General features: G+C 38.5%; 1 protein-coding gene across 9 annotated transcripts in view; it reads left to right on the top strand.

Moving 5' to 3' along the window:
- The window catches only part of DGKI (diacylglycerol kinase iota), a 453,056-nt gene that overhangs the window by 292,230 nt on the left and 138,757 nt on the right, over window positions 1-22,069 (top strand). For 7 of the 9 annotated variants that reach the window (XM_035723279.1, XM_027573716.2, XM_035723281.1 and 4 more), the window contains exon 20: window positions 6,939-7,138. In XM_035723279.1, the coding sequence (XP_035579172.1) occupies window positions 6,939-7,138 (200 nt within the window). Of the gene's footprint in view, window positions 1-6,938; window positions 7,139-12,909; window positions 12,973-22,069 lie in introns of all 9 variants that reach the window. The other 2 variants (XM_027573713.2, XM_027573722.2) reach the window with 1 other exon arrangement.

The raw sequence follows: 22,069 nt of genomic DNA, 5'->3' as shown, positions 1-22,069 counted from the left end.
AACACAGGCAATTGCGGTCTGGCATCATAAATTCTAGGAGAAAGGCATGTGTGGAGATAGGAAGAAGAAGTGAAACCAAACAGTGTTTGTAAATTGGGGAAATCAGCAAAAATTGCGCAGAGGAGGCAGGAGTACTTACGGATGCGATTGTGAGCGTCCATTCTGTGGGAGAATCACCTGAGAGAGCATGGTATCCTAGAGCACTCATGGTGGCTCAGTGATGACACAGACGGGGAAGAAAGACACTGGTGTGGAGAAAGGAGAGGCCAGGAACAGTTGTTTGTAACTGTGAAGCAGGGAGGTTGGCAGAGGTGGAATGAGACAGAATCAGAATGGTGGTTTAGAAAGATGGCCTGGATGTCTGGGTGGAAGGTGACCAGAATCTCTCTGCTGGAGGCACAGAGACAAAGCAAGATGTTGGTACCGAAGTCCAGGTGCAGAAATGAGGAGGCCTGGAATCCGGGGAAGAAAGTGGTAATGAAGGTGGGGGGATAGGCAAGTTCAAGAGTTATTCAGACACGGTGACTTATTTTGAAGGGTGAAAAAGGAGTACACATGAACCCTGGCTGGCTAGCGGAGGCCATTAGGTAAATGGTGAATACGTTGTGGGGGGGGGGGAATATAAAAGAAAGATAATATCGCCAAAAAATGAATTGTGTTTTTTTTTTTACCATATTTTAAATTTTTATTTTAATTCCAGTCTAGTTAATATACAGTGTTAAGTTAGTTTCAGATGGACAATATAGTGACTTAACAGTTCTATGTATTGTGATTTAACAGTTCTATATATTGTGATATATAGATATATAGTGATTTAATGGTTCTCTCTAGATAAAACATAATATATAGTGATTTAACAGTTCTATATATTACCCAGTGCTCAATTTATATAAGTTAAATTTGAAACCCCTGTAAAGCATCTAGGGAGATAGAGGCAATTTGAAATACATGTTTAGGGTTCACGGGATCCTTCCAGGTTGGGAGAGAAGGTTCTGGGGGTCTATCAGATTTCCTTCTCTCCCGTCCCATCATTGGTAGGAAAAGGAAAAGAATAATAGTTGATGGAAGCTGGCGAAGAGAAAATGGAATACTAAAATTATGTCAATTATTTTTTCTCTTTATATATGAATCATGTAAAAATGCATAGCAGCTAGCCTCAAATGTGGATCTCAGATTCTAATGACTTTAGATTGCTTCCAAGATTAAAAAAAAATCTACTTCAAGAAAGCATAGTTAAATGTAGTGCATACTGCACAGTTTTGAACATCCTATGCTCTCTGAAGAATATGGGCATATGTTTCTCTATTCTCATTCACATCTTACCTGACTGCTCATATAACAGTACACTATTGTTCTAGAAGAAAGAATTTCATTTCCAGGACTTGTGTTTATGTTTCTTGAAACTAGACTCTTTATCTTGTGATTGCAAATTTCAAAACAGTAGTTTTCAATTCATTTCCCTGGTTGAAATGCATTCCTACAAATTCAGATGATTCTTCGCTGGGTGCTTGGTAACCTGATTACCATTTTTTTTTTTTTAAGATTTTGTTTATTTATTTTAGAGAGAACGTGTGAGCAAGTGGGGTGAGGGGCAGAGGGTGAGGAAGAGGAAGAAGGAGAGAGAATCTGAAGCAGACTCCCTGCTGAGTGCGAGCCTGACAGGGGCTCAGGGGCTCAATCTCACCACCATGAGATCATGACCTGAGCTGAAACCAAGAATCAGGCACTTAACCAACTGAGCCACCGAGGCGCCCCCTGATTACCTTTTTGGATTCTATGCAGACCATAATCAGACACTGTAATTTGTATTTATTTCTGCCACAATTTTTTGCCTGTATGGTTTTGAAGGTCTTTTCATGTTGAGTCTGTTTCTAAGTAATCTAAAACTCTTTAAGACAGTCCAAAGCATTATACAGATTGAGGCATTGGTCACCAAATTTGCTATGCAGTATGAAATCCAGAGATTTCAGTCTCCTAAACTTTAAAGAAAGTAGAGCCAGTTTTCTTTATGTTCATTGAAATTAAAATATGTAAGCTCTTTTATGTTTATGAATTAGAAAAGCTAAATGTTATTTGGTGAGAAAAATCACATGGGGAAATTCCCAGGGCTGAGGTTTTATACATACCAGAGAGTGTATTCTATATTTTTTTAGGAAAAAATATTAAATGTGGGCTTATTTTGATAGTACACATAAGAACTAAAAGTAAAAATATCAGTCATAGTTAAATAATCTGTAACTATTTATTATTTTGATGTGTTTTTTTCCAATTGCTTTATTTCTGTTTTTAAACATATAGGAAATCGTATTATAAGTAAAACCCATACCACAAATGGCTGACTACTCTTTCATATATAAATATCTCAATTTATATAATAATTATTCCTTTATGAAAAGCTTCCTTTATGAAATGTTGAGGTTTTTGGATGTTTGGTGGGTGTGAATAATCCTGTAATAATTGCTCATAAACCTCTGTTCATATTTCAAAATCCTTTCCGATGACATATCCCCACAGAAGAAATTACTGTCAATGATATATTTTAAAGCCTCTTAATAACAGTTATAAAACTGCTTTCTAGAAATTTTGTTCTGTTTACTTGCCCAACAGCAATGTGCATGAATACCTGTTAAGAAGTAATATCCCACAGGTGCTGGAAATGTGTTCACAGATAGAAACAAAAAGCTATTACATATTACACCTGATGAAACAGAAGGAGAGACGAGAATAAAATTTCATCCCTAGAAAGAAAGAAAGAAATCATGCCTGTTTTGTCCATCCCATGATGTCCTCTTAAACAGCAAAAAATGAGAGTAAGGACACATTGTTGTTCAACTTTATTGTTACCTTGTGTGGTTTTTTGTTTTTTTGAGGTGTGTTTTTTGCATATTTTAATAGGTTGTTTGTCTTTTATTGTTGAATTTCAGGAGTTATTTATATATTCCGAATACAAGTCTTTTGACAGATATATTTAGTGCAAATATATTCTCTGTCTATTCTGATCTTTTTATTTTCTTAGTGTCTGTTTTGACAAGCAGAACTTTAAACATTCTTCTGAATTCCAATTCTATGAGGTAGGCTTATTTCATGTGAGGGCTTTCTGTGCCCTTCTTAAGAAACCTTATTCCAAGAAAGGTTGGGAAAATATTCTCCTGTGTTTGAGTTTTGAAGATCTATAGTTTTAGCTTTCTGTATAAGTATTTAATTCAGTCCAAATTAATTTATGTGGATTGTGTAAAGGACATATGAAGATTCATTTTTTAAAAATACATTTTTTTCAATTTTTCCCAGCATTATTTGTTGAGTAGACTTTGCTATAGAATTACCTTAGTGCCTTTGCCCTTCGATTGTATGTGGCTCTATTTTTGGACTCTATCCTGTTTCATTGGCTTATTTCTTTATCCTATGGCAGTACCACACTGTTTTGATTACTATAGCTTCATAGTAAGTCTTCAAACTGGTAATATGAATTATGCCACTTTGCCCTTCTAAGAATGTTTTGGTTATTCTGTCTTTTGCATTTGTATATAAATTTTAGAATCAGTTTGACTGTGTTGACAAAAAAAAAAAAACTAGGATTTTAATTGGGATTGCTTTGATTCTATAGATTAGGGAGAATTGACATATTAACAGTATTTAGTGTTCCAATCTACAACTATGTCTTTCTCCATTTAGCTGTTCTTTCATTTCTCTTAGCAAAGTTTTATATTTCATAGTTTCAGCCTGGTTTTCAGGTTCTTGCATACCCTTTGCTGATTTTGTTCCTAACTATTCTATGTTTTCTTCTCCGCTCCCACCAACCCAGGATTGTCCATCCTTCCCATCTGACAGCAAGTAGAATAGGGGCTTGAGTGGTAAGAAAGAGGATGAGGCATGGAGGAAGATGGAGACAAGTACCACAGGGAGGAGTAGAGTGTGGAAAGTCACAGGATCTCAAGCCACACCTGTGACATGAAGGGAAGTTGTGGTCTGGGCAACAGGGCAGTAAATGGCAGTGGATGCACTTAGTTCAGGGGATGTCTTTGTTTTCCTATCAGGGCCCATGCTATCAGAAAGGCAATATTTGAAATTTTCACAAGAGTAATAGATCCTAGATTGAACAGATAATTGAATCTCTGTCACTAATAAATCACCATATTATTACCAGTAAATGATTCCTTCTAGCAAATCTTGGGGTTATTTGTGGTTAAGCCTAGACCACCCTGAGTGATGAAAAATAAGTATTTCTAATGAGCATTTAAAAAATTACCTTTACTCTAACTTGTTCCCAAAACACTGCGGCTATGCTAACAATAGAAGAACTGTCTTTACCCTGAAAAGCTATTTACCGTAATTCCTCCTGTGCCTGCGCAGTGATCTTGGATTGATTTTGAAATGCCAACGGGACAGCTGTTTACATGTTTGTGGTATTGCTGTTGCTGTATTTTTGAGGCTGGGAAGATGACTTAAAAGTGCTCTACAGTAGTGTGTACGCCTTCTCATACCAAGGGGTTGGAAAGTATTTAAAACCGTTTTCAGTTCTGTTAAACTCCAAGGAAGAAGTTCTCACCTGGCAGGTTCTGCATTTTTATTTGTGATTGGGCCAGTCAAAGGTGGCTGAGGGGGAGAAGAAGAAATGGTATTTCCAGAACAGTGGATGAAGGGGTAGAGTTCTCAGCTGAGAAGTACTTGCAGGCGAGGGAAATATATTAGAAAAGTTCTGGACATGAGACGGTGGCTCTAATCTAAGTGGATCTTAGTGGACATGAGATAGTGGCTCATAATCTAAGTGGATCCGCTAATGGATTTAAGTGGATCATTTGAGTACAGCCAAGAAAAACTTTCAGCTGAATAACAGAGGATCGGGGAATAGGCCAAAAAGAATTTTAGTAAATTCTCACTGCATTCTCCTCTGCTTTTTTGTTCTCCCAACTAACTAAATAAAATTGTATGTAGGGGCACCTGGGTGGCTCAGTTGGTTAAGCGACTGCCTTCGGCTCGGGTCATGATCCTGGAGTCCTGGGATCGAGTCCCGCATCGGGCTCCCTGCTCGGCGGGGAGTCTGCTTCTCCCTCTGACCCTCTTCCCTCTCGTGCTTTCTATCTCTCATTCTCTCTCTCTCAAATAAAAAATAAAAATAAAAAAAATCTTTAAAATTGTATGTAAAGCACCCAACGGAATGCTTTCAACATTACAGGTGTTCAATAAGTAGTTCTTCTCAGTTTTTATTCTTTTTTCTTTCTGTCCCTTTTGCCCCTTTGTGTTTCTTTTCTTTTTGCATTTATAGATAATCAAGTTTCTTTTGTTCAAATTAATGCAAGTACAAAAAAAGAAATGCAACGCCTCGGATAAATATAAATATCTGGCAACCAAATAAGGGGAGGTTGGTTTCACAAATATCAGTTAACAAAGTTTATTCCTCATTCATGGAAATGAGACATACGGAAACAGGTTGATAGTATGTTTTAATCTTTTAGATTTTGAACAAGTTACAACCTGACTCCTTTTTTTTATATTTATTGTAAGCTAATTGATAACTCAAAATACATAATATAACCTTGCTGAAAAATTATTTAGCAGTACCTATCCAAGTTAATTATACATCTCAGCTTAATGGCATAGCAACTCTTCTCATTGTATGTACCCAAGCGAGTATCTACCAAGCGATATTTATAAGAAAGTTTACATCAACGGTAGCTACAAACTGGAAACAACCAAATGTTTACCAGCAGAAGAGCAATTAAATATATTTTGCTATATAGTACTTAAAAAATAGTAATGAACAAAAGATGTCAGACACAAAAGAATTATCTACTACGGTTTATGTGAAGTTCAAGTTCAAACAAATTGAATCTGTGGTGATAGGAGTCAGAGTATTGGTTGCTAACTGGTTTGTGGGAGGAGTATGAAAAGATTGGGAAGGAGCACGTGGAAAACTATAAATTATCTAAAGCTTGATCTGGATGGTGATTCACATATGTATATAAAGACACTCATCAAGTTGTATAATTTGTGTACTCTTTTATAACCAAATGTGTATGATTTCCATTCATCCCTAAAAGGTAAATGATACTAAATATGTAATAACATACACAACATAAAAATGTATAGTGTATTAATTTAACATATATAAATATATATGTGTGCATATACATATATGTTTTAACTAATGCAGTAAAGTTATGTTAACTTGTTGTCCTTAACAACGGGCTTTTCATTTTAGATTGACTTTTCCATTTTGTGGCCACCGTGGTGGATTGAGCTCTGTGTTTGATTTTGATCCTTTGCTTTACCTTTCATAATGTTTGTAATTGAGTAATTAATATTATTTTGCATTTCATTGATCTTATACAGATTAGAAGTAGCTTGAGGAGGTTTTTGGTAAAAAGGAGAAACCTGCCCAAGTTTGAAAATTAACCAAGGGTGCGCTACCAATTTAAATATGAATATATTTCATATGTAATATATAGTTACATATGATAGCATGTATGTATATAAGATATATGTTATATATACACATATATGTTGTGTAACTATATTATGTATTTATATTTAAATAATATATAATATATATTTATATTTAAATTAGTACAAAAATTGCCTTAAACTGTGCTTTATGTCTTTTATAGTCTTTTTTTTCTCCTTATATTGGTTATTCAATGGGAATAAATCGCACAGAGAACAACTTCTGTATTAAAGTAATGTGATTAAATTAAGACTGAAAACACGTAACACTGAAAATTAGCTATCGAGAATTTTTGGCCAAGCTCATCAAAAGTTGAGAAATTTTAGTTTATTTTTGTTAAGGTGATTTACCCAAGGTTTCCCATTCTACTCCTGGCTAGCAAGTTTCACTATGTTTATCAAAGGCCTTTGGGTTATTCAGCGTGCACTTGGGGATTCTAGCTTTCCTGACTCTTAAGAACTAACTTCCAGCTTCCTTTGGACTCTTGAATTCACAGGCTGCACTGCAAGTTGGAGGCCACGGGGAAAGGCTACACCAGTGTCGGGAGGTCATGCTGCTCACTTACAAATCCATCCCCATGCAAGTGGATGGGGAGCCCTGTAGGTTGGCCCCAGCTATGATTCGGATCTCCTTGAGGAATCAAGCCAACATGGTACAGAAGAGCAAGAGGAGAACATCCATGCCTTTACTCAATGAGTGAGTCTGCCCCTTGCCTACCTTTGTGAACACAAAGACCATGAAGAGAACACCAAGCATGTGCATGGTCTAGGGGCCTTGCTGTGTTAAGAAAGGAACAAAGTCCAAGAAACAGGAGTTCCTTGGTCTCTCTGACATACTTTTCTTCATGTTTATTACACAGTGACCACACTCTTCTTTTAGAAATAACTACCGTATTGTATATGAGATAACTCTTCTTCATTGACCACTTTGGTCTATATTTATTGGGAACAAGAGAAAATCATTTAGAGTGATTCTAGGGTCATAAAACACATCAAGATAAATATGTTCTGTTGTGTTTTAAGAAGGAATGCTATTGGCCTCCTTTTTACCCAGGTCACTTGGAGAGTGTTGGTTTCCCCAATAGCAGGAGGCTGGCAGAGCTGGATATTCGGAGCTCACCTCTCTCCACGTTGCATCCCCTTCTGCCTGTTAGTGAGTTATCACTTTCCTGATGCCCCCACATTGGGGTCCCATGGACTCTGGTGCTTCAACTCAATTTTGCCATTCTGAGTGGCATCCTATTGTCTAGATACAACCTAGCTCACTATTCAATATCTAAATAAGATGTATCCCTCTTGGACCCTTTCTTTTCTTAGGTGTTTTGATAAACTGATTTGAGATAAGGAGATAATAACTAGATATTCAGAGTGTGTGTTCATTGTAGCACCCCTTCATCTAATTTTTTAAATGGAGATGTCTATCTGGGGTTGGAGAAAGGGATGGAGAAGAATGGGGATTTGGGGCCTCTTTCCGAGTATCTTCTGTATATAATGCCCATATGCCTGGTCTAGCTCAAGATAGGGCCATTTATGGCTCAGCCTCGGGTCATTATTCTGTCACAGCGAGGGACCCCCCCCCCCAAGGTGCTACTCATGTTTGTGGCCTGTGGTGCATGGTTACTGATATGTCCTGAATGGCTGGCTTCCTGCGGTGCCTGTGAAGCAGGGCATGCTTTGCCACGTATTTATGGAGTCACTGTTACAATCGACAGAAGTGCCTAGAATAGACCAGTGACAGAGGTGCCGTAGCTCCCTGCCAGAACCTCACTTTACCTCTCTTTCTGAGATGGCATATGTTGAGGAATAGCATTAGACAGGGCTCTTAAAGTGTTTGCATTTTTGGCATCCACTTCTAAGTCTGAAGCTGGCGTGAGAGGTCCTCTCCTAGAGTCTCTCTGGACATCAGAGTCGCTCAGCACTTTCCCCAGATCATTATCCAGGCCATTATCCATTTCCCCAGACCATTATCCATTGTTCAGTTGTATTCCTTATTTTGTTTACATTTTGCAGCTAGTGAAACTCCTGGTTCATTCCCAATGGTTTTCTTTTCTCCTTGCCTCTAGCTTCTATTAGGCTAAATATACAGCTGGCAAGTTTATGTTAAAAAGGTAGGATGTCAACAACAGTATATGGTTGACCATATGCTCTCTAGAAATGTTAGTGTTAATCCATGAACCAGTGGTCAGGGAGAAAGCTCTGAACTAAATGAAAAGCTACCTTGGAGATAGTATGGTAGCTCAGGTTGTTTGGGGCCACTTGTAGATCATTAAGAAGCTATAATAAAACTAAAAGTTCTTAATATCTGCAGGCAAAGAGCTCCCGTCCTCCTGCCTGGTGGTGCTATATTTAATAACCTTACCAGACACGAAATTGTTTCCAGGTGCTTAGTTTCAAACAGCTCTTGCCCTTGAAGTGAGAAAGAGTTTGTATCTGCTGGGCAACTGTATTCTTTTTTTTTTTTAATTTTTTATTGTTATGTTAATCACCATACATTACCTCATTAGTTTTTGATGTAGTGTTCCATGATTCATTGTCGGCAACTGTATTCTTAAGAATTCACTTGGGCCTTCTTCACATATAAAAACAAATACAAATAGTTGTTTTCTTTTCGTACTTAGACTACATATGGCAGATAGATGATGCGGTGGCATAGATTTAGCTGCAGGGTGTTCGAGGGAACAGCCTCAACTCAAAAATAGTTCCTTCCCACCAGGGGGCAGTGGTGCGTCCACCTAAGCAGCCTCTGGCCTCAGGAAACCTCTGAAGGACAATAATGTGCTTTTCAGTTCCAAAAAGGACACTTGTAAAACTTAGCAAAGATATTTATTACTACTGATGATGAGTAACTATCAAAACACTATATTTTTTAGGAAAGCAATACAGATAGCACATTTTCAGAGGAAAACCAAACACCCACTTACCTTGTCACGTGTGTTCACTACACCTCAATTGCTCTCCCTGACTGCTCTTTTTCACCCTCTGCAATTAGAGTTCCTCTTTCTATTTTACTAGAAATCCTTGTTTTGAAATCTGACTTCTTCCACTGGATTTCCAGGTGGAGTTTCTAGTTTGAGGGTTGCCTGGCCATTAAGACCTTTCCACAAGTTTTCTTCAACCTTCTAAGTCCTCTAGGCTTTTCTGTTTCGGCCACGGTTGGGCCAAGTTGATTTTGCAGCCAAGGCAGAGAGATAATCGAAAGATATTTCTTTATTTCCTTCCTTCCTTCCCTGTTTTCCTCCTTCATTCTCTCTCTCTCTCTCTCTCTCTCTCTCTCTCTCAGCAGTCCTTGTTTTCTGCGACTGTTACTTCTGTTCCATTTGCCCATCTTCTTTCAGAAGAAAGAGAACTGGTTTAAAATGTCTGGAGAATTCATTTAGAAACCTCTGTGTGTGATGAGGATTGGGGGTGGGGGGAGGGAGTTAACTGTGAATATTTGAGAATCAAGTACTGTGGTTCCCTAAACAACTGGCTTCCTTTTCCACTCGAGCAGTGGTGCTCCTCACAGGTTTGCCTTTCTCTGGGAGATCACATCTGTACCCCAGATTTCATCTATGACTGATACGGGAATAAATTTCACATCTGTGTCGTCTCTCCCAGCGTTCCTTCCAAAAGCCAGAGACTCATATCCAGATATCTCAGCTGACATCTTTACCTGGATACCCCCAACAACCTCAGACTGCAGGCTGAAAATGGGCTTGTTAACTCTGCTCCCTTTGCTTTCTCCGCTTATCGGCCAGTGAGCCCTCCTCATTCACATTTGTCTGCATGGAACCATCTACCCATTCACCATGTTCCAGCCATGAAGTCCTTGCAGTCACCTGCTCCTTCTATTTATTTCCCACGTCTTTTTTGGGGAGGGGGGGTAAAGATTTATTTATTTATTTCAGAAAGAGAGAGTGGGGGGAGGGGCAGAGGGAGAGAATCTTCAAGCAAACTCCCCGCTGAGTGCTGGGCCCGACATGTGGCTTGATCCCATGGCCCAGAGATGATGGCCTGAGCTGAACCCAAGAGTCAGACGCTCAACCATCTGAGCCACCCAGGTGCCCCTATCTCCCGTGTCTTTGACTCACGCCACCTACCCGCTCTGCTAGTAATACAGCCTGTGTCCAAAGGCCATCTAAGTTACCTCACCACAGCATCACTAAATTATGCTCATGTTTCCTTGCTTCCTGCGTCACTGCTCTTCACACAATGCTTTTTCCAGTAGATTAGTAATTAGTACTTAGAAGGATCTTTCTCGAAAAGTTAAACTGATATTCCTTAGCTTTGCAGAGCTTTTTGATCATTGCTGTCGTCGTCCTCCTGCGCCCCAAAGATCATTGCTCGTCTGGAGCACTGGCCTGCCTCGTGCATCCTCACTCTTTGGCACTTCTCTTGCTCTTTTTGCACTGCCTTCCTTCCTGCCTTTTTGTCGGTTAACTCTTGCTCAAGTTCAAGACCCCATTGAAATATCATTTTCCCTAAGAATCCTTTTTGATCTACTTCTAGCTGTTAGATACTCCTGTTAGTGTTCTAGGTTATGTTCATCACACCATTTATCAAGAATAATATAGTTCTTGGTTTACTTGTCTCTCCTCCCAGCTTAGAGTTTTCCTCTTAGGGTCCTCAGTGCCTACCAGTACGTCTAAGACATGATTATGTGTTGAATCAGTGGCTTGAACGTAGATCAGATCGATAATCCTCTATCTGTTAACATTGCTCTGAGATTGCATCTAAAATAACATAGATCTAAAATCCATGAATATAAAAGTAATGGAGATGATGTCTTGGAATAAATGGAAGATACATACTTAAAAATTTCAAGATCTGGTTCACATGGATTGGATAGGTGGGGGAAATCCCATGAGAAATGGTTAAATAGTAGGCCTTCCTGATGCCACTACATCTTCATTTATACCAAAAAAAAATTATTTCCAAAAAAATATATTTCTTGGTCTATAATCCCATTTGCTATTACTATATAGAAACTGAAGGGCTAGACTTGTGTTCACTAGACCCCCACCCTACTGGGACAAGAGCATATCTCATTTTATCATGGCTTATGAATCTATTCAAAATAAGAGCTGCAGTAACTATCATTGCCCCATAAAGTAATAGAAGAGTTTTGCCTAGGTTCATATTCATGTACTAGTAACATGGTACCCACATAAATTTGATGATACTATTCAAAAGGCACCTTTGAAAGAGATCAGAAATTTAAAATTTCTCAGGTGCTTAGGGAGATCTTAAGCTAGCTGAAATCCTGAGCTCACTGGTAATTAAGACTACACGGTGAAGGGCAATCATATTATTCAGGGGCAAGGTTTCTAGTTGGTAAGCTTTGAATTGGGCAACTCGTTGATTGGATTCCGTCATCCTGGAATTGCTAGTCCTTTGAGGAAAACAAGGAGTTGATTCATGGGTGACTTTATGTGAGAACTTACATACCCAGCAAAAAAGAGGGATAGCGGTGCTGTGCCTATTACAGTTACAGTGAAGCTCTTCAAATCCTCTGAGAGAGAGAATAATTCTGTAAACGTGACAACCCATTTTGGATTTAGTTTCTTAAATTTTATATTTCACCTTTTCTAATAGCTACTGACGGTTCTTTTTTTTTTTAAAAATGATTTTATTTATTTATCTGACAGAGAGAGACAGCGAGAAAAGGAACACAAGCAGGGGGAGTGGGAGAGGGAGAAGCAGAGAGCCTGATGCAGGACTCGATCCCAGGATCCTGGGATCATGCCCTGAGCCGAAGGCAGACACTTAACGACTGAGCCACCCAGGTGCTCCGGTTTTTTCCATTATAAAAGAAGAGAGAAAAGGGTGAAGTCTATGGCTTCCCTTTTCTACCAGGAGTATGAGTGAAATTGTGGCGTCATATGATGACTCTAGGCTTTCTTGGTATTACCTGCAGTCATTACAGGTTTTGTTGAGCCACGCTTTTCAAGATGGCTGTCTTTTGACACAAATTTCCTACAGAGCTCTGGAATCAAGAGGTCTATGTTAAAGGATTAAATTTACCTTGACTCTTCTCAAAGATGAGTTTACTATGCCAGCCTACTCCTCTCTAGTGTGTGTGTGTGTGTGTGTGTGTGTGTACACGCACGCATCCTCTCCTTGGATGTCTCAGATGACCTAGAGCAAGAGAGGAACATGAGGGTGCTCCCGCCCGCCTGCAGCCCTGCCCGGTGTCTGCGCTCCCGCCGCATCTGCCCGCACCCCACGCTGCCCTGCGGGGCGGTCCCTGGCTTGCCTTAGAGCCAGGCCTCGCCATGTGTCCTGTTGGCTTCATTACTGTCACCGGCTTTTTGGATTATGTCCGTGGCTGGCTGGATTTTCCTTTTCTTTTCATTCACTGTTTGGTGATGCGCTCATTTAATTTCTGTTTAAATTTTGTGTGTCTCTCTTTCTCTCTCCTGGCTTGTTCCCTGTCTGTCCACGCTGTTGTGCTGACTGTCTTCGCTGCTCATTCCCTGCTGCCTCTAGCATCCATCAGGTGGCAGCTGCCGACCTGCGGAGAGTGTCTGCTCCCCCGGGCTCCTTCACCACGTGAGTACAAAGCCGGTCCGTTTCTCCATTTTGTCTAGCACCCTCCTGTCCTCCTCAGGGTTAGACTACCCGCCTCCTTTTCCCTCACAGGTCTGCTTCTCAGACAAGGACCCGCCAGCCCTAACTGCCTTCTTTGTCCCTCCGTCATTTGAGATGGAGCTGTCTGGTTCTTTGTGTTCTATCTGTCTCAGTCCTCTAAGGGTTCAGGTGTAGGTTTTTGATGCGTTACTTTAGGGCCCATGATCGCATGGGGTTGTATAAAACTCCATACTAAGCATTGGTTCTTACGGAATGTTTGTAATGGCCGTAGACCATTCCATTACGTGTAACTCAGGGATGAGGTCGAAGGAGGGTGCCTGTTGTCCTTGCTTTGTGAACGGACCCCAAAAATTATGTGTGGAGTTTTGAGTGCATGCACATGCATCCGGGCATTATTTGGGTGGAGAATCCATGATTGTAATAAAAGATGAATGACCGAAAACTATCTCTGAGTCAGCAAAACACGCTTCATCCGTAGTTAATAATTTGTACTTAATGTATTCTATGTTTTTATTTTTTTCTGGTGAAAAAGAATTGCTTTAGCACTTTAGGACTTCTTTTACATAAAAAAGTTGTTGCCTCTGTCTTGCCCTTTCTTTCTCTTCCCGATGCTTAGCTTTTGTTCTGGTTCAGGTACTGGTTCAGGTGCTTGACATTAACTGCTTAACTAATTACTCCCCCAACAGCCCTACGGCACATTTGCTGTTATCTCCAGCCGTGGTCTTGTGGGGAATCTGATGCACAAAGCGGTTCAGTAACTTGCTCAAGGTCACACAGCTAACAAGGGGTAGACTGGGAGGCAAACTCAGATGGCTTGGCTTCAAAGTTCACACCTTTAACAATTTACATTCTGCCACCTTTCACCTATGAGGAACCTATGTATCTCTTAAGCCCTAGTTGAATCATTGGCTTTTCAAGGAATTCTTTGTTGATTCTTTTCGTATTAGTTATGTTCTCACTGGAGTTCACTATTGATACACTTATTATAGTTCTCAAGGTTTAATAGTCTGGTATTAATTACATTAGCTCTATGTGTGTGTGTTGTGCATTAGACTTAGGCTACTTGAGATCAATGACCATATCTTTTTTTTTTTTTTAAAGATTTTATTTGAGAGAGAGAGAGAATGAGAGAGAGAGCACAAGAGGGGGAAAGGTCAGAGGGAGAAGCAGACTCCCTGCTGAGCAGGGAGCCTGATGTGGGACTCGATCCTGGGACTCCAGGATCATGACCTGAGCCAAAGGCAGTTGCTTCACCAACTGAGCCACCCAGGCACCCAATGACCATATCTTCTTATGGAATTTTTGTGTCCCCCAGCCCTGATCACAGATCTTAACAAAAAGTATTCTGAAACCAAACGGAGACATTGGTTGGCAGAATGAAGGAATGAAAGATACATGTGTTATTGAATTGTGCAATGTCTATCATCTAGGAATAGGCCAAAACGATTCCTGAAGTTCAATCATATAATCTACTTTCAGTCCTAGTCTCTCAAATACACATTTATTCATTCATTTTTCAAAAACATTACCTTGTACTTGCTCTATGTCCACCATTTTGTGCATAATAGAGAGCTGCCTTCATGGAACTTAAAATTGGCCAGAAAATCAATAGGAAAATAACATTTAATTTTCAATTTGGAGGTTATTCTGGGGGTATATCCTACATTCTACAAAAGGCCTGTTCAGTAAATTGGAGCCCAAGGAATGGCTTTCAGTGATTTTCAGAGGCTATATTGATAGAGTTCAAAGAATCGAGAATACCAACAATAGAGATGCATGTGGAATTTGTCTCATTTCTATCACAGTTTTAGTTGTATAATTTAAACAAGGCTCTTCTTTGTTGGTTCCAGGTGTGTATACTACAATAAGGTAAACTGTCACTGTTGTGATAAGGTGTAACAGGCAGAACACCTAGGTGTGGCCACTTTAAAACTTGAATGTTGATCTAAAATATTTTATATCTATATATGATATATTAAATATTACATATTATAGATTTTATATTTACATATCTCTGAAATATTTATGTAATAAAACTTATTAGAGTATTTTAATTTTTAATTTTTAAATTATTTATTTTTTTAAAGATTTTATTTGTTTATTTGAGAGCGAGAGAACACAAGCAGTAGGAGAGGCAGAGGGAGAGGGAGAAGCAGGCTCCATGATGTGGGGTTCCATCCCAGGACCCTGGGATCATGACCTGAGCCAAAGGCAGATGCTTAACCGACTGAGCCACCCAGGCGCCCCTAAATTAGACTATTTAAAAAAGGAAAACACTGTGAAGGAGCCTGGAGAAAAACCCGAGAACAAGCAGTGTCTTTACATATTACAGCAGTGGTTTAGAGTTTTGACCCGCTCTCATGCTATTTGCTATTTTCAGCAATGTTTAATAATCACATTAATGTTGCTTTGGTCCTCATGAAAGTCAGGACCCCAGTATCTTGGATTCAGCTTGTCTGATTTTTTTTTTTTTTGACTCTTGGTCAGCCATTCTCTGCTCAGAAAAATTCTTCTATAGATGATCTCTTCTGGGGAGAAGCCCCTCTTTCTCCTGTTCCTGTAGTAAATGTTGGTTTCTTAAAGCAACTTGCACAGTCTTTCTCTCTAGCTTTCTAAAAACTTTTTTTTTTTGGTTGGGAGAAGGTCATGGCAGTAACAATGTAACGTATGGGTTCTTAGGAATTGCAACATACTACTAGTGTCTCTGCACGTGGGAAATTTCATCTTTATACAAAGAATTCTGAAATTTTATTTTTGGTCATATATGACCACATACAAAGCCTGAGTTTTATTGAAAACTATTTAGTGCTTTATCCAATAGAACAAAACTAAACAAATAGAATATTTCACCACAAATCTTGTGCATGTAGCTTAATGGATTACTGGAGGAATACTTCAATTAAAAAATCTTTATAATTAAGTGACTTCGTAGTAAAGTCCTCGCTGAAGGGCACCTATGCACACTGAATTTTATAAATTCATGAATATTATAAATTTTATAAAATCATGAATATTCATTCTAAATGTTCCAACTACCAGCTCCTGTTCAGCTAATGCCAAAAATAACAAAGGTATAAAATTGTAAAATATCTTTCTAGAACTTTTATCCTTCACTAACTGCTTATTAAATTCCAATTTATGCCTGTTCTCCACCAAATGAAATAATGTAAACCATTTATACCTAATTTAGTCAGTTTTTCATCTTTGAAAAAATATTGAGTGCCTTCTTTAAATACCAGGGGTTCTGTGAGATCCTGGAGATAGAGAGATTGTAAAGCTAAGGTTTCTGTCCTAGAGAAATGGACATGCCAGGGATAGACCTATTCTGTTACTTGCAATACAGTCACAATGCCATGTGATAAGCATCCAACTACAGATTCTGGTTGTATTTCCGTGTGAATGACTATTTAAGTATTTATTACATTTGTTTTATTTTTTTTTTAGTATTTAAAATTAACATACAATAATTGACTTTCTTGGTATGCAGTTGGGAGTTTTAAGATGGGTATAGGTTCATATAACCAGCACCCTAATCAGGATACAGAACTGTTCTACCACCCCAGAAAGCTGCCTGACCCCTGCATCTCCCATCCCAACCTCTGGCAACCACCAATCGCTATAGTTTTGTATTTTTGAGATTGCCACATAAATGGAATCATACAATATGTAACCCTTTCCAACTGACTTCTTTCAACATAACATCTTTGAGATTTATCAGAGTTGTTGCCTACATCAATCACATGTTCCTTTTTATTGCTCAGTAGTATTCTATTGTATGGATGCTTCCATTTATTTACCTATTTACTTGTTGAAGGGCATCTGGGTCATTTTCAGTTTTAGGCAGTTATGAATAGAGCTGCTATCAACATTGATGAACAAGTTTTGTGTAAATATAAATTTTCATTTCTCTAGGTTAAACACCTAGGAAGGGAATTCCTGGGTCATATGGTAAGTGTATGTTTAACTTCATAAGAAATTGACAAACCATTTTCTAGAGTGCAAATTTTGCATTTCTACTAACAGTGTATGAGAGAGAGTTCCATTTGCTCTACATCCCTGCCAGCACTAGGTATTGCCAGCCCTTTAAAATTTTAATCGTTGAATCATTCTAATGAGTGTCTTTTCATTATTTGCCATCTATTATATACTACTCGATGAAGCATCTGCCCAAGTCTTTTGCCTATTTTTAAATTGGGCTGTTTGCTTTTTCCTGTTGAGTTTTGAGAGTATCTCATATATTCTGGATCCAAGTCCTTTGTTAGAGATGTGTTTTGCCAATGTTTTTCCCCAGTATATATCTTGTCTTCTCATTCTCTTTACAAAGTCCAAATTATCAAATTTTTCTGTATATGTGTTTTTGGTGTTATATTCAAGAACTTTTGGTTTAATCTCAGGTCATAAATATTTGTTCCTTTGCTTTCTTCTAGCAGTTATAGAGTTTTACATTTTGCATTCAATTCTATGATTTGAGTTAATTTTTGTATAAGATGTGAGGTTTAGGTTAATGTTTTGTTTGCATTAGATGTTCAATAGTTCCAGCACCATTTGTTAAAAAGACTATTTTTTCCGTTGAATTGCCTTTACAGACTTATCAAAAATCAATTGGATGTATATTTGGGGGTTTATGGATGGATATATATGGATGGATAAGTATCGATTTCTACACTCTATTCTTTTCCATTGATCTATGTATTTGTGTCTTTGTCAGTGCCATGTTCTTTTGGTTATTGTACTTTTAAATCTTAAAATCTAGCTGTGTTATTTTTTCACTTTATTCTTTATTTTAAAAATTGTGTTGGCTAAAAGAAAAATAATTGTGTTGGCTATTCAAGTTCCTTTACTTTTCCACATAAATTTTAAAATAAGCTTGCCATATCTCCAAAAATTCTACTAGAACTTTGGAATTGTGTTGAATCTACGGATCAACTTGGGGAATGTAGACATCTTTACTATTATGAGACTTCCAATCCATGAATACTGCATTGTCTCTCCATTTATTTATTTTGTGCATCATTGTTTTGTAGTTTTCAACATACAGGTCTTGTACATATCTGTTAGATATGTCTTGGTTTTCAATTTTGGTTGCTGGTATATAAAACTACAATGGATTTTCATGTGTTGACCTTGTATCCTGTGGCCTTACTGAAGTCACTTTTTAGTTCTGGGAGTTTGGTTGCATCCTTGGGATTTTCTAAATAGTCACACTTGTTAACTGTGAGTAGGAGTGGTTTTCTTTCTTCCCAATCCATATGCCTTTTATTTTTTTCTTTTGCCTTATTGCAGTAGCTAGGATTTCTAGTATCATGCTGAATAGAAGTGGTTACAGTGGCTATCCTGGCTTTGCTTCTAATATTAGGGAGAAACCATTCCATTTTTTCACCATGGAGTATGATTGTTAGTTGTAGATTTATTTGTTAAAGTACTTTATTAGGATATCTGGGAAACATTAGGAAGAATTGGAGTTACTTGTCCTCTACATGTTTGTTAGAATTTGCCAACAAATCATCTGGGTTTCAAGGTTTCTTTTTTCCCCTTTTAACCATGTCAATTTCTTTAGGAGTTATAGGACTACTCAGGTTATCTCTTTCTTTGTAGGTGAGTTTCAGTGGGTTTGTTGTTGTTGTTGTAGTTTTTTGAAGTTTTTGAGGAGTTGCCCATTTTATTCCAGTTGTTAATATATGTGGAATTATTGGTAGTGTTTCTCATCTTTTTAATGTCTTTGGGGTCTGCATTCATAGTTCCCTTTTATTCCTATTATTAGTAATTTGGATTTTCTCTCTTTGCCATTCTTAGTAAAGGCTTATCCATTTTATTAATTTTTTGTGAAAAATCAGCTTTTGTTTTTATTGATTTTTCACAATTATCTTTCTGATTGCTATTTCATTGATTTATGTCTTTATGTTATTTTTTTTCTGCTTGCTTTGGGCTTATTTTGTACCCACCCCCCCCACACCCCAGTTCTTTAAAGGAGAAGCTTAATTTTTTTTAAGATTTTATTTATTTATTTGAGAGAGATACATATAGATGTTCAGGGAAGGGCAGAGGGAGAGGGAGAAGAAGACTCCCTGATGAGCAGGGAGCCTGACTTGTGGCTCCAACCCAGGACCCTGGGATCATTGCCTGAGCCGAAGGCAGACACTCAACCGACTGAGCCACCCAGGTGCCCCGAGAAGCTTAATTATTTAAGTAGGCAATTGACTGAATTGAGTTCAGGCCACAAGTTATGACTCATCTTCTGAAAGTTGCAGTTACAGTGTTAATTCTGTTTTCAAAGTCTTTGCAGTGCTATTCATATCTCTGTCTGGTGTGTATGCACCATCAAGTTACCAATGTGGGATCTGGGTTGTACTATCCTGTAGTTTAGTTCCTAACATCTACTGTACAGGTATTTAGGGCCAGATTCACCCATTTACAGCCTAAAGATGGACCTGAGAGTTCATGAGCATCTTTATGGGGCTGTTTTCCTGCACCCCTCCTTCTCTGTTGTCATCCCAGGCCTTTGCTGTTCCTTAGGGCTCCCTTTTTTGGTCTTTCAGCCAGAAATCTAAGGTTTTAGTTACCTTGCTCTACTGCATATTTCCTGCAACTGTGTTCATGTCCAGGACCAAGCAATGATATGACAGAAAGAGGGGGAATAAAAGCAATGTTGGTTTATCCCATCTTCTTGGGATGACCGCTTCTTTTATCAGAGAGGAGAGCTCTCTTCCATCACAATTCTAAGTCCCTGAAGGCATTTATCATTGCTGCTGTGGGGAATGCTGGGGTGTAAGAAAATGGTAAGGGGAAGATAGATCTGAATTTTTCTGAGCATTCAGAGTCCCTTTCTTTTCCTTAAGCCAGAGCTCAAGGGCTCTCTTAGAGCTTTCTCTACCTGCATTTGATGTTCATTTCAGGCTTTGTGCTTCTCTGGAGTCCACACCAGGGTTTGCTGGAGGGAAAAAGAAGAGAGAGCTCACCCCTATTTGACAGTATTTTATATTCTGATCTTCTTCTCTAATCTTCTGCTCTCATTTACTTTTCAGAGTTCTCAAATAGCTGCTTTATGAATCCTGTCCAGACTTTATAACTGCATTCACTGGGGGGAGAAAGAATGGCATGTGCTTACTTACCTTGCCCACAACCAGAAGTTCTCTGCTGCCTTTTAAAAGCAGAGAGCTATGACACTGTATCCGCTACTCTCCCACTGTAGTTTAGTACTATAGCTAAACTCAGCAAAACAAATCTGCAGAGAAACCACTGTATTTTGAACTACAATCAACATATGTTCAATGTAATATGCCATCTTTCACAACTGTTACAACGTAAACATAAACAAGATATTTCCCACTGCTAAGTTGTGCAGATTTGCTTGTTACCTTGGGAAAGGTAGAGTTGGACATGGATCCATGAAAAAGGCATAAACTGTCATGTTTGACTACAAGCTGAATATGATTCAACACTCTAAAATTGGTTTCCATAAATGAAGTCTTCATGGTAAAGGATGAAAGTACATTGATTTTTGTTCCAAGAAGAGAGGGAGTTTTAGTAAGAGAAAGAGAAGTATTTTTGATAGGTCTTTTTTTTTAATGGTTCCATTTTGGGTTGAGTTTAAGAAGTTTACTATTGAGAAACTATCAGAATCTTCGGTCTTCGTGATTGAAGAAAACACAAACTGGTCATAGGTAGTTTAACATTTGTGTGCTGGCCAGCAAAGTAAACTAGCTGATCTTTGGAAGTGCTTTCTAAAAATGCTGTAATTCTACTCTCCAACTAGTCACATCAAATTTTTTGTTTTAACATTTTTACGAATTTGTCGAATGTGCTGTCAAGGGTCTGTTTATTTCGTTTATTTAATATTGGCCCTTTAGTTAGAAAGTAAGACTTGATGTGCTCTATTCGGATCCTTTCTCTTTTCCTTTGTTCTTTATCTATAAACTCCATTTTACTACAAGCTACACTATTTGGGAGTAGCAAAAACATTGCCAAAGTAGAAATTTACATGTATGCCTCTGTAAACTGTGAGAGGTTACCTCTAAAGTGGCCAAGAAGATCCATCATACTTACTTTGCCTGAGAATGAATAAAGCTGATGGTGGCTAACACACAAACCTTCTTGAGAATGGCAGGATGAAAAGCACTCCTGTCGGACCTCTTGAGCCTCCAAAAGACTGCTTCATGTCGGGGGCAGAAATCTGTTCAGATTCTGATTCACAGGTTACAATTTTTAGGTCATAGTTTCTAGACCCCCAGATCAATTGCAAGGATACCAAAAGTGCCTAAGCACTCAGGAAATTATAAATATATGTCTTGTTAAGGTTTTCATTGTTATTGTATCTCAGAGTGATTATCTCTGAGTAACAGGATTATGGATAATATTTTCTAGGCTTTCTGTATTTTCTGATTGATTTTAGTAAGCATGCATTACTTCCATAAAGAGAGAAAAGTAGAAGTTCATATTTTTAAAAGGACAGGAGAGAATGGCTATATCCACAGAACAGAAAAAAAATGGCATTTAATGAAGCTCAGAGTCAGATAAGGAAACATCAGAGTTGGCTTCAGGCTGGCTGGAATACAAAACCATTTGTTCACTCAACCACTGAGCAGAGGAAACTGCTAACCCATCTTCTTTCTTTTCTCTTACTCCCAACTCTCACATTTTCTGGGTTACCGTCCTAGTGATTTTACTTTCCACTGTCCAGTTTCTTGATCTTTAATAATGTCATAATGTCATGCTTTCCTCCCTTCTTATGGCACCCTCTCTCCTGGTTGCATAAAACAGATATACCGAACTGAGAATTCCAAGGAAAAGTAGGTAAGAGTTGCTTGAGCTTCATCTCCTATCACTTTTCAAACTTGAGCCCAGGCTGCAACAGGAATGATGGTGGTTTTCTCCCCTATGCTCTGCAACTTTCCTCCAAGAGTTTCCCCAATCCACCTGAGCTTTTATCCCCATTCAGATGGCCACAGGGGTCTAGGCCCTTAAAGAAAAGGGGTATCAGGAGCAGATGTAGATCTCTCACTGGGGTGTCTTCCTCCTTATTCTGTAGCACTCCCATGGTAACATGCTGCTGTTTTGAGGA

This window comes from Zalophus californianus, chromosome 12 (assembly GCF_009762305.2).
Source record: "Zalophus californianus isolate mZalCal1 chromosome 12, mZalCal1.pri.v2, whole genome shotgun sequence".
NCBI classification, from domain to species: Eukaryota; Metazoa; Chordata; class Mammalia; order Carnivora; family Otariidae; genus Zalophus; species Zalophus californianus.
This window is presented reverse-complemented; position numbering and strand designations above follow the sequence as displayed.